Source organism: Vitis vinifera, chromosome 14 (assembly GCF_030704535.1).
Source record: "Vitis vinifera cultivar Pinot Noir 40024 chromosome 14, ASM3070453v1".
Classification (NCBI taxonomy): Eukaryota; Viridiplantae; Streptophyta; class Magnoliopsida; order Vitales; family Vitaceae; genus Vitis; species Vitis vinifera.
This window is the reverse complement of record NC_081818.1, coordinates 22,853,731-22,871,413: the sequence shown is the minus strand read 5'-3', so window position 1 is coordinate 22,871,413 and position 17,683 is coordinate 22,853,731. Positions and strand designations below refer to the sequence as shown.

Sequence of the window (17,683 nt, the reverse complement as noted above, 5' to 3'; positions counted from 1 at the left end):
CCACTTAAAGGTGAATACATCAATATGCAAAGACTAAACCCCTTTAATCTCAAACCCATCATTAAAATCCCACGCTTCCCGGAAGGAGTTAAGGAATATTGCCATTCTTTCATACCCCTTGTCTACAACCCGTTACTTTGTCCTTGTTCATATTATGAAATTTGTTTGCCATAAGTTTAAATTTAAACAAAGCCTACATGAACAAATTTAGAACCCGTTTCACACGATTTTAAAAAACTCTTTTAATATTTATAACACTTGAATGATATATAATTTTTAAAGTATTAAAAATATTATAAACGTTTTTTAAAATTACTGTCAAACGTATTTTTAAAACCCGTTTAACATCAATTTGAAAAAGTATTTCTAATATTTATAATTTTTAAAATTTTTTTTATTATGGTAGTGTTTTTAAGATAATTACTTATGAAGTGTTTTGAAAAAAATAATATAACTAATTTCTTAAATTTTGTCAAATACATTTTTTTTTCAAAAATATATTTTAAGTTAAAAATATTTTTTAAAATTATTATTAAACAGACTATAAAAATGTGTTTGTTGTGTTTTTATTTCAATTTTAATAAAAATAATTTTTCTATAAATATTTTTAGAAAAATCACTTATTAATTATTTATCAAGAAAATACTATAAACTATATTTTAGATTTTTAAAAATATTTTCTAAATTTTACTAAATATCTAATTTATTTCAAAAACACTTTTTAAACTTAAACCATTTCGGGTCAAATATATTTTAAGTTTTAAATATATTTTAAAAATAATTTTTATATGTAGTATTTTATTTTTAATCATTTTTTATATTTATATAATTTTTTTAAAAATAATAATAAAAAAAGTGAAAATAGCTAATAATAATAATAATTTTTTAAATATTTTTTTTTGTTTTTAAAAATAAAAAATTGTTTTTATTTTCTGACTATTAATCAATAATTTTTTGTTTTTTTATTTATTATGGAAAACAGAAGCCATATCAAAAGACAGCTATCTAATTGCTAAACCTTACTCATAAGCAGAGCATCGGATTAGCAAACGACGCCGTTTCAATACTTTCTCTTTTGATTCTGAGAATAACGATATTCCCGAAGTGCAGGCTCGTTTAGTATTTTCTGATGTTCTTAGAAGAAAAGGACTACGCCATCACGAAATTCACCGTTTTGCCACTTCTATAAATTTTCATTTATTGTTTTGATAATTTCCAATGGATTAATTCTGTGTTTCCTGCTGAGATCCTCCGAAGCTGTTTGCCATGGCTTCAGCTCTCGTGGCCGTTCGTGATTTTCAGGTATTTTTTTTTTCTCAATCAGGCTTTAATTTCATGTTTCAATTGTCATCCGTTTGGTTCCTTGTAAATTGGTACGGAGCAGTCAACTCATTCCGGCGAAATAGAAGATCTAAATGACCAAATTTTCCTGTTCAAAGAAGATCCCTCTTCTTCTTCATTCTCAAACAGGAATGCATAAACAAAACTGCCACTTCATATAGATCGTTGTGGCATGAACTCATTTATGCGTTTCCCCAACTTCTGTGACCTTCTCTTGAATTCTCAAAACTTCTGTCGTTCCATCCCCGCAAGGGCAGGGAACCCGGCTGTCTCGGTGGGAAAATAGGAAAATTGAAGTGCAAAAAAAAAGAAAAAAAAAGAAAAAAGGCGGGAATTTGATTTATTTATTCATTTATTTTTATGTTTAAAATCATAGGAACAAACCCTCGACTGTACTTTGCCAATAGGTTTTTTGCTCCTTTTGATTGCTAGGAAAAAGTAGGAAAATTTGGAATCTTAGAATTTTCATTAATGGGGATAGGGTATAATAAAAACATTAGCCGACTTGGGCCTAATGATATAGCTGTTCGGCTTTGTATCTTTTTTCAGCAACCAAATGGGAGGATGTCGGGGATTTTTTTTCCCTTTTCATTTCCTATGGGTTCTTGGCAACCAGCGTGTTAAGGTTTATTGAAATCGATGAAACTGTTATGTTAACCCCCAATTTTGGTAATTTTTTTTGGTAATTAGGTGGAAAGTGAATGGGGTTTGAAGTGGAGGTGAGGTTGGAATAAGTGTTTTGTGGCTTAAAGAAATGAAGGCAGGTAGTGCGGCAAAGTTAATAGTGGATGCCCTTCTGCAGCGGTTTCTTCCGCTTGCTAGGCGTCGCATTGAAACTGCACAAGCACAGGTACGGATGGTTTACTTCTCATTCTGAGTTGTGAGATTATATTTTTTGTAAATATGTTAGTTTATGGTTCTAGGGACATGTTTATAATTTCCTGAAAAATAGAAAGGTATGCTTAAAAGTTTACATAAGCCATTTATAAAGGTTTAAATGTTATTTTCCTTATCTTATGATTTGATATGTTGTTAGTCAAGTTATAGGACACAAATAATGTGAGGATTTGAAATGAGAGGAAGTTTAGTGAAATAAAGTCTTGTATTTGGATATTCTAGGAAAATTGAATGGACCTATTAATTGCAATTTGAGCAAAAAATTCATTGTGTAGAATGGGGACTCTTAAAGAAACCAGGAGCTCTGACTGCAATTAATGATAGAGGATTAGTTTTAGAAAATCTTGAAATCTGCAATTGCAGATTTGACATTATATATGAGGATGGCTATTTCTGTATCAGTTTCATTCATTATGTAATTGTATAGAAATTCATTATTATGAACTCCTTTTATCTCATCTTATTTCTTTGCCTATCAAAAAGAAAAAAAAGAACATAAAACATGCATGGGAGCTCTATGACTTCCATGTGAAGTTCAAATGTGCTTTTACGCTGATGAATTGGGGGGTTTCATCTTTCATCTTTCATTAAGCACAATATCAGTTCATGGTTTATATGGTTTTATTGTAGACTCAACAAGAATGCTTGTATCGATAAATTTAAGTTATTTTCAGTGGCACTAGGGTGCACATGACCATCTGATTCATGGGAATCATTTGGTGTTTCACAACTAGAGTCTCTCATCCTCCACTCTACATAATATCGTGCTTATACTTTCATTATTTCCTTGTTAATGGATGAAATTCATCATTCAAATATCATTTTTGGTTAACATGCTACATATTATCAAGGAAAAATCTATGAAGTTTTTGATTGTTTTTTGGCCTCAATACAAATAAAAAGCCAAAAAAGAGTAGTTAGTAAGAGAAAAGTTTAGAGGAATCTACAGGAAATTGAAAGCGTTGAAGCACACTGTGACTTATAAATAAAGAATTCTGAATTTCATTGTTCAGTACACAGTAGTGTGCCCACAGCTATTGTAGTTCAAAGAATTTGGGAATGGGGAACAATTGGAAAATCCAATCCCAAATTACATTAACCCATTTAGAAATGTTGAACCAATAATAAAAAAGGGTTTATGCTTTGTCCAAGCCATAGTCATGGTTGTGATGACTGTCATTTATTCCATAGTACATTTTTTTGATAAGCAAACAATGCGAATATATATGTATATATATTAAAAAGAGGTGCGAAATAAGTGGCCTAATGAATATAGGACGTATACACCCAATGCCAAAAAGCCCAAACAATACAAGAATCTACAAGAGAGGAGGGGTAACAATACCACCACACTTAACGAGAGCCCAACTAATCATAGAAACTAACTAGAGTAAAAGAACTGTCATTTAAAAACATGTTAGTCTCCAACCGAAGAAAGCAAACAAAAGAACTTTTTAGCCTTTGGATGAAAAGCACTTCATCATAAAAAATGATCCTATTCTTTACCGTCCAAAAGAGTATAAGGGACCTGCTCTCTAAACCTTATTACGTTTTTGGTCCACAAACTAACCATACCAACCTAGGAGTGTTTCTCTAAACGACGAGGGAAGCACCCAAGACACCCCGAAAAGTGCAAAGAGCAACTCCCATAAAACCCTTGTTTTTTCATAGTGCAAAAGGATGTGGTTTATGGATCTTTCCTCCACTTGGCAAAGATAACATCTATTTTCTAAAGACCACCTTCTTCTTTGAACTTGATCTAATGTTAAGGCTTTTCCGCATGTTGCCTCCCAAACAAAGAAACATACTTTAGGTTACACCCATGGAGTCCAAATAATTCTCAATGAAAAAGAAACTGAATTGCCTGACTCTAAGAGGTTATAAAGGGATTTAATTGTAAACTTGCTGCTTTTCGTCTCTGTCCACAACACCTTATCTTCCTCATCCCTACACACTCTCTTCCCATGCAAACACAACAAAAATCTCTCTACATAATCCACTTCCCGATCATTAAAAGATCTAGAGAAGCAAGGACTCCACCCTCCCTTCCCTCTTTCAATTGAGTGATTCCAAACATCCTCCATCTATGCCTCCTTAGAAACTACTTAAGCACACAAAGAAGGGAATGCAACACTCAAAGGATATGCACCACTTGACTCACCCAATCCACCTCTCCCTAAAACTCATTTTTTTTGTAACCGAAAGTAAGAAAGACCAATTCACATGATCATATGCCTGCTCTATGTCAAGTGTGCATAGCATGCCACAATCATTACTTCTTAGAATCACATCAATGGCCTTATTAACAATAAACACTGCATCCAAAATTTGTCTTCCCTCTACAAAGACATTTTGGGCCTTGAAAGCCACTTTTCCTACTACATTTTTTAGTCTATTGGCTAACACCTGGGCCAATCACTTGTACAACCCACCTACCAAACTAATTGGCTTAAAATCCATCAAATCTTTAGTTTTTTTTTTGTTTTTTTTTTTTTGGAATTAAAACTAAAAAGATTGCATTTCAGCTCTTGACAAAACTGCTATGCTCATGAAAATCCCTAAAGAAGCCCATCACCTCATCCTTCACAAACTTCCAAGAAAACTGCCAAAAAGCTATAAACAAAGCATTAGGTCTTGGTAGTTTATCCCCGTTAAAGCCTAAAAGGGCATCAAACACCTCCTCCTATGAGAATGGCTCCTTTAACCTTAAGGCCTCTTGAGCCTCAAAATCCTCAAACAACATTTCTGATAGATTTCCAATGCCTGACCCTATACCCATCACTCACTCCACGGGAACGCCATCCTCCCTCTTCTTTGTATTTTCCACTAATGATCTGATTTCAAAATGCTCCTCTTTTAATTGCATATTTCCAATTCCATTTGCACAAAAGAGCCTTATTCAATAAGGAAAGACATCTAACGCTCGACAACACCCTCCTCTCACTCTTCTTCGTGCACACCGTTAGCTACTTCATAAGATGCATCTTTTTCTCTGACACCCCATCTATCGAAAGGAAGCCCCTTTGAATTTTCTCTAACCTCAATTTGACATTTCTTAGGATGCTAAATAAAGATAAAAAGTATATGTTTAGGCTAGATAAAGTACTCTTGGTCAACGTAAGTCTCCCTTCTTTAGAGATATATTACCTTTTCCATATTGAAAGCCTTTTATGAAACCCTTCTTCCACTCCATCCTAGACCATCACTGATCTAAAAGGAGCACTCAACGGAAGATCCAGAGAAGTAGACGGAAGCTTGCCTTCTTTGCACCCTAACTTCGAGACCAACTCTTGAACATGATCCACCCTATCAATAAGAATTGGCTCACTCTTATTAAGCCTTGATAAAGCTTCTACATATGAGCAATCAACTTAAATGGACCATTTGATCTTAGGAAGCCTCACAAAAACAAGAGTGTCATTTGCAAACAAGAAATGAGACACCTCCTCCCCTTCACCACCTTTCCCCTTCACCTTAACTCCCATAAGGTATTCACCCTCCCTAACTCTCTTGACAAGGCAACTAAGGGCCTCCATTGCGACAACAAATAAATAGGGAGACAAGGGGTCCCTTTGCCTCAAGGCTTTGGAGCTTTGGAAGAAACCAAAAGGGGTACCAGTAACAATCATAGAAAACCTTGTAGAAGATGTGCACCATTTAATCCATCCTACCTATTTTCAACCCATATTCATCTTTTGAAGAACTAAGATCAAGAAATTCTAGTTGGCATGGTCATACGCCTGTTTAATGTCTAACTTACATAATCCTCCACAAGCATTACTCTTCAAAATAGAGTCTATTGCCTTGTTTGCGATGAGCACCACATACAAAATTTATCTACCCTCTAAAAAAACATTTTAGGAATTGGAGATCATCTTGGCCACCACCATCTTTAGTCTCTTTGCTAAAACTTTTGTTAGGACTTTATACAAACGGTCTACTAGGATAATAAGCCTAAAGTCTTTTAAATCCTTTGTAGATGTTGATTTGTTATGATAGATAAAATTTGATGACTGATGATGAGGAATTTAGGGTTCATGTAGTTTCTTCTACAAGTATAAATGTACTAACACATGCCTTTTGATATCCTACATCATGTGAAATAGGGTTATTTTATTTGAACAAATGCCATTGCTATATTCATTAAATAGACTATGCATTATTTCTCATTTTTACATTGGGAATTTACAGGATGGACAGTACCTTCGGCCATCAGACCCAGCCTATGAGCAAGTATTAGATTCATTGGCTATGGTGGCACGACATACACCTGTGCCTCTTTTGGAAGCTCTTCTTAGATGGAGAGAAAGGTTGGTCATTTCTTCATTCTTTTCCATTTCATTTCGAACCATTTTTCTTTGTGAATGTTTTTTCAGATTCCAGTTATATCTTGTCTAGGGGACAAAAGCCTTCCTTTTTAGATGTTTTGTACTCACAACAATTATGGAAAAACTATAATTTATAGGATACTTATAGTTTGATTGTGCTTGTTGGAGATTACCGGTTCATGACATATGCTTGCATATAAATTTTATTTTGAAACATTTTGTAAAGTTACATTGTCTTGCTAAGGTGTATAGCACATTTGTTACGTGAGTGCCTTAATAACTGTTTATTTTTTTTTTCTCATAGTTAAGACTTTCACTACCATTATAATTATTTTTCTAACCTCTTCCTCTCTTTAGGAGCAATCTATAGAGTATCAACAATACATATATATATATATGTGTGTGTGTGTGTGTATAATACAAACATTATGTATATTTATACGTTTTTTTCAAGCATTTTCTTTTTGGATTTTATAGAAAGGATATGTATAAAATATGTAAAACAATAATAAAAATTGTTAAGCATTTAACTTGAATCTTATAATTCTTTTCTAATCACAACCATAATACTTGGTTAATTTTAGGAATTTGTGGTTCCCATCAAATCTATTATCACTAACAAAAAAATTCCCACCAAATCTATTTCCACTCTAACCAAAAAATCTATTCCCATCCTAGAGTTTGGTTATTTTTGGAATTTTTTATGAATTAATAAAAATTTATTAGTACTTTAAGTGTTATTTATGGAAATTAGATTTGTTATGAATAAAGAAAGAATAAATATAGGGTGCACATGTTACTTTGATTTTTATCCTTGGAATGAGAATTAAAGGAAAAAAAAAGCCAAGTCTAATGCATGTAAGAAATCTTAAAAAATTCTGAAATTATATGCATGTCACTTATTGTAGTATTATATTTATCCTTAGGTTATCATGGAAAGTACTAAGGAAAAGAAAAAAACTGTTAAGGAAAATAATTTTCTCATGTTTGATTGTATTATAAAAAATTCTAAAGAAAATCAAATACAATTAAAATTATATAAAAACTTATGCATTTTTAAATTATTTAATTTTATATGGAATAGTTAAAATAAGTGAAATGAGTTTTTTTTTTTTTTTGATAGGTAAAAGGAAATTGTATTGAAAAAAAGGTATACATGATGTATACATATACAAAAACCAATAGGGGATTTATCATATACATAAAGCAACCTCATTCTATGGGGATCCTAACCAATCCACAAAATCTATCAAAGAAGTAACATTATCCCCCATGTACACTCTAACCCAATCCGAAAATAGATATAAGAAAGAAGTTTGAATTGTTTGATTTAAGCTTTCCCTATCCTTAAAAGCTCTCCTATTTCTTTCCCTCTAAATGGACCAAAAAAAAAAAAAATGCATAGAGGGGCAACTTTCCAAGCCTTTTTCCTCTTTTTGCCAATCGAGAAGCCACTCCAACTTAAGAGCATGAAATAGGGTAAAAACCATCTACCACAATATGCTTGCTTTTGGACAGTGCAAAAGAATATGAACTTCCGTTTCCTCTTCAACCTTGCACATGTAGCATCTATTTGGCATCTTCCATACCTTCCTTCTGAGTTGATTTTGTTTCAATATCTTACCCCAAGTTGCCTCCTAAGCGAAAAAGCTAGCTCTTGTAGGGGCCTAAGAGTTCAACACTTTACTGTGCTGGAAAGGCTCCGCACTCCTACTTGCCAAAGAGAAGTAGAAGGAATGAATTGGAAAATCTCCTTTCTTAGTCCCCAACCAAACCATGGCGTCATTAGTACCCAAAACTACGGAGCAGTTATGCAACCTCCCAAAAAAGGCATCAACATCCTCCAACTCCCAATCATTGATTGTCTAATAAATCTTAGACCCCAACTGCCCCCATCCCAAACATTGACCACTCAAGCATCCTTAGAGGAAGCAATAGCAAAAAGGCCACATCACTCAAAGGCAAATCCTTACACTACCTATCTTTCCAGAATTTCACTCCATTCCCTGAGTGAACCTAAAGACTTCTTTTATCTTTGAAGACCTTCCATCCATTTCTAATTGCCTTCCAAAGCTCTATTCCATACCTTCCTTTCACCTTCTTTGTGCACCATCCCCGTTCCTATAACCTATACTTGCCAACAATTACCAGTTTCTAGAGAGGCTTCCTTTCCCTCACAAATTTCCAAGACCATTTCCTAAAAAGGGCCTTATTGAAGAGTGAAAGGCTTTTAAAATGCAAACCCCCTTTTTGTTTCTCCATGCAAACAATTGACTAACCAAATAAGGCTTATTCACCAAAGCCCCTCCTCCCTAGAGGAAGTTTCTTTGAATCTTTTCCAATCTAGCCGTCACTCTTTAGGGGATAACAAAAAGGGACATATAGTAAATGGGTAGACTAAATAATGTGCTCTTAATCAATGTCTGTCTTCCATCTTTCGAAAGTTATTGTCTCTTTCACAAAGCAAGCCTTTTTTGGAATTGCTCCTCCACCGCTTCCCAAACCCTATTAGACTTGTAAGGAGCACCCAAGGGGAGGCCTAAGTAAGTGGTTGGAAGAGTACAAGTAAGTGGTTGGAAGAGTACCCACCTTCCAACCTAAAACCTCGGCAAACTCCTCAAAATTTGGAACGTCCCCAACAAGGATCAATTCACTTTTCTTCAGATTAATCTTTAGACCTAAGCATGCCTTAAACCACATAAAAACCCAACTTAGGTACTCTAAATTTTCCTTGTTGGCATCACAAAAAATGAGAGTGTAATTTGCAAAGAACAAATGGGAGACCTCTACTCCTGTCTCATGCCTTTCTTTAAACCTCGAACCCCTCAATAAAGCCACCATCCTTTGCCCTAGAAAACAAGCAAGAAAGGATCTCCATCCCTAAAAAAAACAAATAAGGAGACAAAAGGTCTACTTGTCTCAACCCTCTAGAGTTGCTTAAAAAAGCAGAAGGAGTGCCATTGACCAAAATAGAGAAACGGACCATAGAGATACACCATCTGATCCAATACAACCACTTGGAGCCAAAACCCATTTTATCCATAACTGCAATAACACAACTCCAATTTACATGGTTGTACGCCTTTTCTATATCCAACTTGTATAAGGATCCTCTCAAATTATCTTTTAAGTCTAGAATCAATGGTCTCATTAGCAATCAATACAACATCTAAAATTTGTCTCCCACCCCACAAGAGCATGCTGAAAATCCGAGACCAAAGTGTCCACCACCTTTTTGAGTCTATTAGCTAGAACTTTAGTCAATAGTTTGTATAAACCCTTGACCAAGGTAATAGGCTTGAAGTCCTTTATCTCTTCAGCCCCCTCCCTTCTTAGGCACCAAAACTACAAAAGTAGCATTTAAACTTCTCTCAAAGCATCCCGACTTATAGAATTCACCAAAAAAGCCCATAACCTCTCTTTTTACGACATCGTGACAACCTTGCCAAAAGGCCAAAGTAAAACCATTCAAACTCGGTGCCTTATCTTCGCCCAAACTAGACAAGGCAGAAAAAACCTCCTCTTCAGAAAAAGGAAACTCCAAGGCTACTGAATTTGCCGGTGACCGAGAGTTAAATACCAACCCCTCTATACTTGACTTCCACTTCCCCGTCTCAAAAAGCATTAGTTGAAAAGCTCCTGCTACCCCCTCTTTAATACGATTCTCTCTCACTAGTGAAACACCATTTACCCTTAACTTTTCTAGAAAATTCTTTTTTTTGTGTGTTAGCCATTTTGTGAAAAAATCTTTTTATTTTTATCCCATTTTTTTAGCCATAACTCTCTTGATTTCTGCCTCCAAAACATCTTCTCAAATAATGCCCTTTTTTTAAACTCATCTACGACACTCTTTTTAACCTCAAATTCCTTCGTTGTGAGGACTCTTTCTCTTTCCTTTGCATCCTACTATCCCAATTGCGCTAGAGCCTCAAGTTTTTTGGTAGACACATTCCCAAAACTCTCCTTGTTCCACACTTTAAGATCTTGCTTCAAGCTTTTGAGCTTAATTGCCAAAATATGACTGTGAGACCTCTGAACACTATGCCTCTTCCACTAGTTCGTTATGAGGTCTTTGAACCCTTTCGCCTTTAACCACATATTTTCAAATTTGAATGGAATCTTTCCATTTCATATCCCTCCACCATCCAACATTATTGGTACATGATCAAAGGCTAGGTTTGGTAGGATTTTTTGAACCAATCTACTAAACTGCTCTTCCCAATCGTCAGAGACTAGAAAATGATCTAGCCTAAAGGCTAAAGGGTTATTTAAACCACCACACCACGTATACTTACCATCAGATAGGGGAAGGTTTTTGAGGCGCAGCTTGTCGATAATCTCTGAAAAACGCCTCATGGTAGCTGAAAGACTTATATAATCTTTCATTTCCTTCGAAAATCTTATCACATTGAAATCCCCCCTAATACACCACAAGTCATTTCCAAAACCTCAAATAACACTCAACTCAGCCCAAAAATATTTTCTCTCCTTAGCCAAAACAGGCTTATAAACTCCTGAAAACATCCATACAAAATTACCCTTGCAATTTCTAAAACGACATGAAACTGAAAAAAGACCTACCTCCATTTCAAAAAGCTCCATCCTTCAAGATCAAGGATGGAGGGCCATTTCTAACACCTGTTACCAGTGGCGAATCCTCTTTATCTGACAACACCATGTCTCCTCAGCAAATCAAACCCATGTCCCGATGAGCCTCCCTGAAAGCCCCAAAGAGAGGAGTAGAAGAAAGAGTCCTTCCCCCTGAGTCGGGAATAGAAATAGACATTGTACCTTGAAAACGCACCATCTTTGACATCAAAACTTCATCTACAAGAGATAGGACATCTCCCAACAGCCACCAACCATGCTCTTCAATTGGCGACACCCCCCACTTAAGGAGTAAAATAACACCACTATAAGAACGAGAACAAAGTTGGGCTTTAAACCCTTCCTTCTATGTTGCTTCTGCATGGATTAGGCCCAATAGACTATCGTGGGCCAAAATAAAAGGGTAAACTTAGGCCTTTTTAACCACCTTGGGCCCACTAACAACAGGCTGGCCTAGCCACCCTTCTTTGGGCTGGACCTTTTCTCCAAAGGGCCGAACCGCATCACCCATGGGTTCCGTAATCAAAGAAGAATTGGCTTTTGCCTCTGTGAACCCCTGTAAAGCTGGCTTAGCAGTAGACGACTAAAAACCCTCCTCCCATGCTATGCTTGCAATCTCTTGCTCCCGCCCTTCCTGTTGCAGCCTTTCCACGAAAGGTACTGGAGAAGCCGCCCCTTCTACTGGCCTTTTCCATAGTTTTAAAAGGCTCAAGGTGCACCAAGGCGCAAAGTAGTCCTAGAGCCTAAGGCGCAAGCTTTAGTGAAGTGAGGCGCACCCTAATTTACATATATTTTTCCTTTTCTTTGTCTTCTTCACTTCTCCACTGCACAACTGAGGCTAGGGCAAAATTTGGGAGAGTTGTCAGGTTGAAAACAACCAAAAAAAGGGGCTGGAAGAGAAAGCAGGGTCAAAATGTCGTTTTGGCTTGTTTTTTATTTTAAAGGAACAGGCTCCAAAACAGCGTCGTTTTGACCTGTTTTTTTTAAAACAAAAAGGGCCAAAACGATGTTGTTTTGGTAAAAAAAAAATAAAAAAATAAAAATAAAAATTAAGGTTTCTCTCTGCCCTTTGCAACCCGACGCCGGAGATGAAGAGAAGGAGAAGGAGAAGGAGAAGGAGAAGGAGAAGAAGAAGAAGGTAGAGGATCGAGGCATACCTATGGACCGCGTCGCGCCTTGCACGCCTAAGCGGCCCCTTCGTGAAGGGGCGTCGCCTGCCTTTAGGCGAGGTGCCGGAGGGTGGCGTCGCGCCGCTTGGTGCCTAGGCGTGCCGCCTTTCACAACTATGGTCTCGTCCTATCAAAAGACAACACCTCTTCTACTAGATTTTGTCCAGTGATCCTCACATGAACAGCTGCGTGTGGTTCACCACTCTTTTTCTCCCTTGTCTTCAATCTCTCAACTCGGCGAACCATTGGAGCAGCTCAAGGAGGAGTCTCCCACCACAAATTCACCAAATAACATAGATCTCCTACCACTACCTGTAACTTCCTCATTGACCCCTAAGTAACCCTCACAAGCATCGCCCAGTTGTTTAAAGAAAACCTTATGCCACAGACAAAGCGGGAGTCTCACTATACTCACCTAGAAGGAATTTGGTTGAGCGCTCTCACTTAGACAGCCTACTGTTGGACTGCATCTTTCCAGCTTTAGTGGCCTTTGCTTGTAGACTCTCAACCCTTCTTGCAACACCTTTTTTGCCTCCCTTGCCAACTCGAATTCAAACAAAATCAAGGTCTCTCCCAAGAGGAATAACAATAGATTCCCTTTCAACCTCCAATGGTATCTAGCCCAACTCTCCAAAGATGATAACAACGGGCCCTCCTTTGAGACATCCCCCAGTTCCCACTAAGCATTGATTAAGGAAATGCATTTTGTTAAAAGAATTGACATCCCCATAGTGCAACCACACTTTTTCACTCTCTGTTCCCTGCTTAGCCAAGGGGATGGCCTCCAATGGCACACGACTCTTCCCAGCTTTCACCTTAAAGGTAGCATTCCTTCTTTCTCGGGGCTCTATTCCAGTGGTCTTAAATTTTTAAGCAAGACCAAACCACCCCCTCGACAATCCCTTCCCCTTTAGAAAAATCAACACAAAACAATTTGCTAACATAGAAAACCCCGAACATAGCAAGTATCTTCCTGCCTCATTGCTGCGCAACTGAAGCTAATAGCTCCTTCCTCCCTCCGCCCAAAAGTTTTTGAACTCCTTCGAGCTCTCCTTTTGGCAACATTCTTCCACTCCTTCCAAGAATAAAGACAAACCCCTCTCTTTGAATCTAATCCAACTAGAAAAGTTTCGATCCCTCTCTATAATAACTTTAGACAACTTCCCTTTGAATAGTTCCATTGAAATCTTAAAGGACTTGGACTCAATCCCAAACCAAGCCCTTCCTCCAACCCTCATCTCTTCAACTCCTATAACCCCCCATTTAAGTATGAATCTTTTTTATGATATCAGAATGGTATCCTAGTTGATACAGAGTATCATCAAGTGAAATGAGCTTGAAGTAGTATATAAAAACAATTTATTGATTTTAAACTTTTTTATTTTTCTTCACTTTTTCTTTCCTTCTACTTTTCCTCTCTATTTTCTTTTAATTTCATTTTCCCTCAAATTTTTCGGGAACCAAACATAACCTTAGTGTTTGTAGCATAGCATAACATAACATCATTCAAACCAAGGCTCATGCTATAATTACTTAGGGTTTCAAATTGTTAATGTGGGTTTCAAATACCAATCTCTCTACATGATTATTCCATTATGTTGTATGTCATTTTCTATCTTACTGGAAGTGGACTAAGATCACTCATCTCTTTTTGGAATCTTCATCTTTAGTTCCACATAACTTGGATTGAAATAATTGCAGCTCCACCAACTTAGGGTGCCTTGTAAGTTGTATGCAGAGCTTGAGTGTGCTTTTGAGAGCATGTGCTGAAATTTTCCCTAGTAATTCCATTTATCGTCTTTTTTAAACATTCTGTTCATAAGTAATTTAGAAATTATTGAGTTGCTCAATAGTTGTCCAACAATCGATATTTTTTTTATAAATAAAAAACAAGAGATGTATTAATCACATATAAAGAATTCATGAGAAGGATGAAAAATCCTCCCCAAAAATACATAAACCTGATCAAAGTACAAAGAAACCTCTGCTACACAAGAAGATTTATACAAAAAGATAAAATACAAAAGAATGTACAAGGTACAATAAAGGAGAGTCTACATCATTTTTTTTTAATGGGCAAGCTAGCATAGGTGGGTAAAGTAGGACAACCCTTGGTTGGTCGTCTACAATCACAATGTACAAGGTCCAATAAAGGGGAGTCTACATTATTTTTTTTAGGGGGGTAAAGGAGGACAACCCTCGGTTGGTTGTCTACAATCACATGGGTGAGCTAAAGCTTCAATCTATTAAGATTTAATGAGAGAAACAAGTATAAAATTACAGATGGGGAAAGTAAAATAAAATATAGAGAAAAAATATATGAAACTTTAGAGTCTCACTAAAACCTTTTAGGAGTCTCACCTAGAAGAAAAACAATAGTCTCACTATTTAATATTGCATAGTATGCAAGAAATTTAATATTATTCATCATCAATCATTAATTTTGGCTTTCATCAATTGACCTTATTTATAGGTTTAGAAAACTCTAAAATCTAAATAACACTATTAAAAAATGGATCTAACTTATGGAGTAACTTATTAGGACTTTATTCCTTTCCTAAAATTATTAATTTGTTTTTAAAAATTAAAAGATATCAAAAACTTGCTTTATAAAAACTTTTATAATAAAGTTTCTAACAGAGAAGAGTTTTAAATTTGAAATACTTAAATAGAAACTCTAAAAAGAGAAAAAATTAATTTAGAAAATAGAAAGTTTAGAAACTTCTTTAAAGAGAGTTTAAAACTTTCTAAATTCCAAATAAAACTCAAATACTAGCTATTGACTAATTATGATGTTAGAAAACCTAAAAAACTGCAAATTACATAAATCCCTTGATAAAGTAATTTAAGATTTCTTTATTTCCTTTCATTATTTTCTTAGATATATCTTGAAGATTCTTCCTCATTAATGAATGGTTTGGGGGCTTCTTAACTGCTTTTATAGGTTGGGGGCTAAGTGTTACTCTTTTCTTATTTTAAAAATTTACTATACTATAAAAAGAGAAAGTATGTTTAAATGTTATAATTGACAGTGTTCTTAGTTTTGGAGTTTAGTATAATTTAGCTTCAAAGACAATGCAAAAGTTATGGAGAGATGCTAGTATATCCAATCAATGACAATATTTGGTGTGCATGACTTCTTGGGAGGGATATTATATAGTGATCGACTTTGATAGAGGGGTTCTAGATGCAGTTATAAGTGGTGTAAAAATAGCATTGCTTTATACAGTTGTAACTTGTGTGACACATAAATGGATACATACAACACTATAGAAACGTATGCTTTAGATTTTGAAATGAGGATTTTAAAATCAAAGGTGTAGTAGAAGAGAAGAATCATGGAATTTTGCTTATGTCTATTCTGAAATAATGTTCTTAGTTTTGGTTGTTAAATATAAAGCTAGAAGAGGCATGTTGGAGATTTCGTTAAGATCTTCATCAAATGAATTCATTGTTGAGTTTTTATAATTTTATGTTTCTCATTTTGTTGCAGTGAATCCCCGAAGGGTGCAAATGACGCATCTACGTTCCAGAGAAAGGTTTATATCATTACTACTAGTTACATGAGGATATTATTCCTCTTAGTAGACTCAATGATTATTTTGTATAAATATAAAATGCATGTTAAGGAATACTAACCTATGACACTAATATATTTAATCTTTGGTTATTTGTTTATATTTTGCCATTTTATCTTGTATCTGCAAAATCAACAAGCATGTTTTTATTGCATATTTACCATTGTTTTAAAACCCGGACTGGACTATCCGGTCCGACCGTCGGCCGGTGACCTTTTCGGTTTGGTCCACCCTTTTGGGCCGATGACTTATTGAACCGGCCTTGAACCGTCGAAACCGATGATTAGACTGGCGAATTGAGTGAATCGGCCGATTTGTAGTGAATCGAACAATTCATAGCATGTCTTTTTTTTTTCCATGAGAGATAGCGAGATGGTGGGAATGGGAGACTGTTGGTCGACAATCGGTAGTCATGCTCGAGCTGTCGCCAATGGTGAGGTGGCCACTGGTCAGGGTAGGCGCGGGTATGGTAAGAGAGAGAGAGAGGGAAAGAAAGAAAATAAAAGGGAAGAAATGGAGAAGAAAAAGAGAAAAGGAGAAAAAGCAAAAAAAAGGAGCAAGCGGCTGGAAGAAGAAAAGGAGAAGAAGAAGAGAAAGAGGGAAAATGGGAGACAACTGGTGAAGAAACAAGGGGTTTTAGGGTTTTGTTTTTTAAACGAAGGGTGGAAATCAAGTATGAAAATGGATGGTGCAGATGGGTTCTTTGAAAAATGGGTGTAAATGGACCTAAAAATTGGATTATCTAAAAAATTTGGGTTTTTAAAAAAATATATTTATATTTATTTTTGTCATTTAATTTGAGATAGTAAATATAAAAATGAAATATTATTAAAAATTTTAATTTTATTTATATATATATATATATATATATATTTAATTACTCATAAGTATTTTTATTTTATGAAAAATTTTAATTATATATATATTTAATTTCTTCTAAATATTTTTTATTTTAATAATATTTAAATTATACATTTATGGTGTTCCTGGTTTGACTGCGGTTCAACCATCGGTTTGTCCAGTGAACCGTGAATCGGTAATTTTTTCGGTTAATGACCGGTTCGGTTCTGAAAATGTTGATATTTACACTACAAGTTTTGGTTAGTCAATGCTTGTATGGATAATTAGAAATATGAATCAAAATGTTCTATTTATGTATCATCAAGATTTTAAAAATTATTCAAATCACATTATGGTGTATAGTTGAAGACACCTCATCTTGCTGATAATGTATTTCCTGTTAAATTTTTATTTTTGGTTTCGTTTTTCCTTGTTCTGTTCTGCTACAAAATTCCATTTGTTTCCCTATCATCTAAACTAGTTCATTAATTTGCAATAACTGACATAATGATACAACTTCTAATATTAACTGACTATTTCTCAGGATAAACTAACATTATACTTTTAAACTTAATAAATTAGAAATGTGAATGGAAATTTTCTGCGTGTATGTAATTAAGTAGTAAGAAGTATTCAAATCAAAGAATCGTGCAATTCCTAGGAAAGTGAGGATCATATGAAAGAGAATTCAAAGAGACTTTTTGTGGGGAATTATGTGGGAAAGAGGAAAGATCCATTTGGTAAATTGGTTAAATGCTTGTAAGGATAAGAAGTACGGAGGACTGGGGCTAAGAAGATTGGAGGGTCTTAATCAAGCCTTGCTAGGCAAATGGTTGTGAAGGTTTTTCTTTTGAGCGAGAGAGCTTGTGGAGGAAGATCATTCGTTGAAAATCTTTTCATGTTTCACGAGGTGTTCTTCATA

At 35.3% G+C, this 17,683-nt stretch overlaps 1 protein-coding gene across 1 annotated transcript in view; it reads left to right on the top strand.

The window, feature by feature from the left end:
* Nucleotides 1–1,043: 1,043 nt before the first annotated feature.
* Nucleotides 1,044–17,683, top strand: part of LOC100251481 (uncharacterized) — a 60,441-nt gene continuing 43,801 nt past the window's right edge. Inside the window, exons 1-4 of the mRNA XM_010662246.3 lie at nt 1,044–1,302; nt 2,032–2,191; nt 6,430–6,548; nt 15,837–15,882. Coding sequence (XP_010660548.1) covers nt 2,096–2,191; nt 6,430–6,548; nt 15,837–15,882 — 261 coding nt within the window. The 5' untranslated portion in view covers nt 1,044–1,302; nt 2,032–2,095. The remainder of the gene's footprint in view (nt 1,303–2,031; nt 2,192–6,429; nt 6,549–15,836; nt 15,883–17,683) is intronic.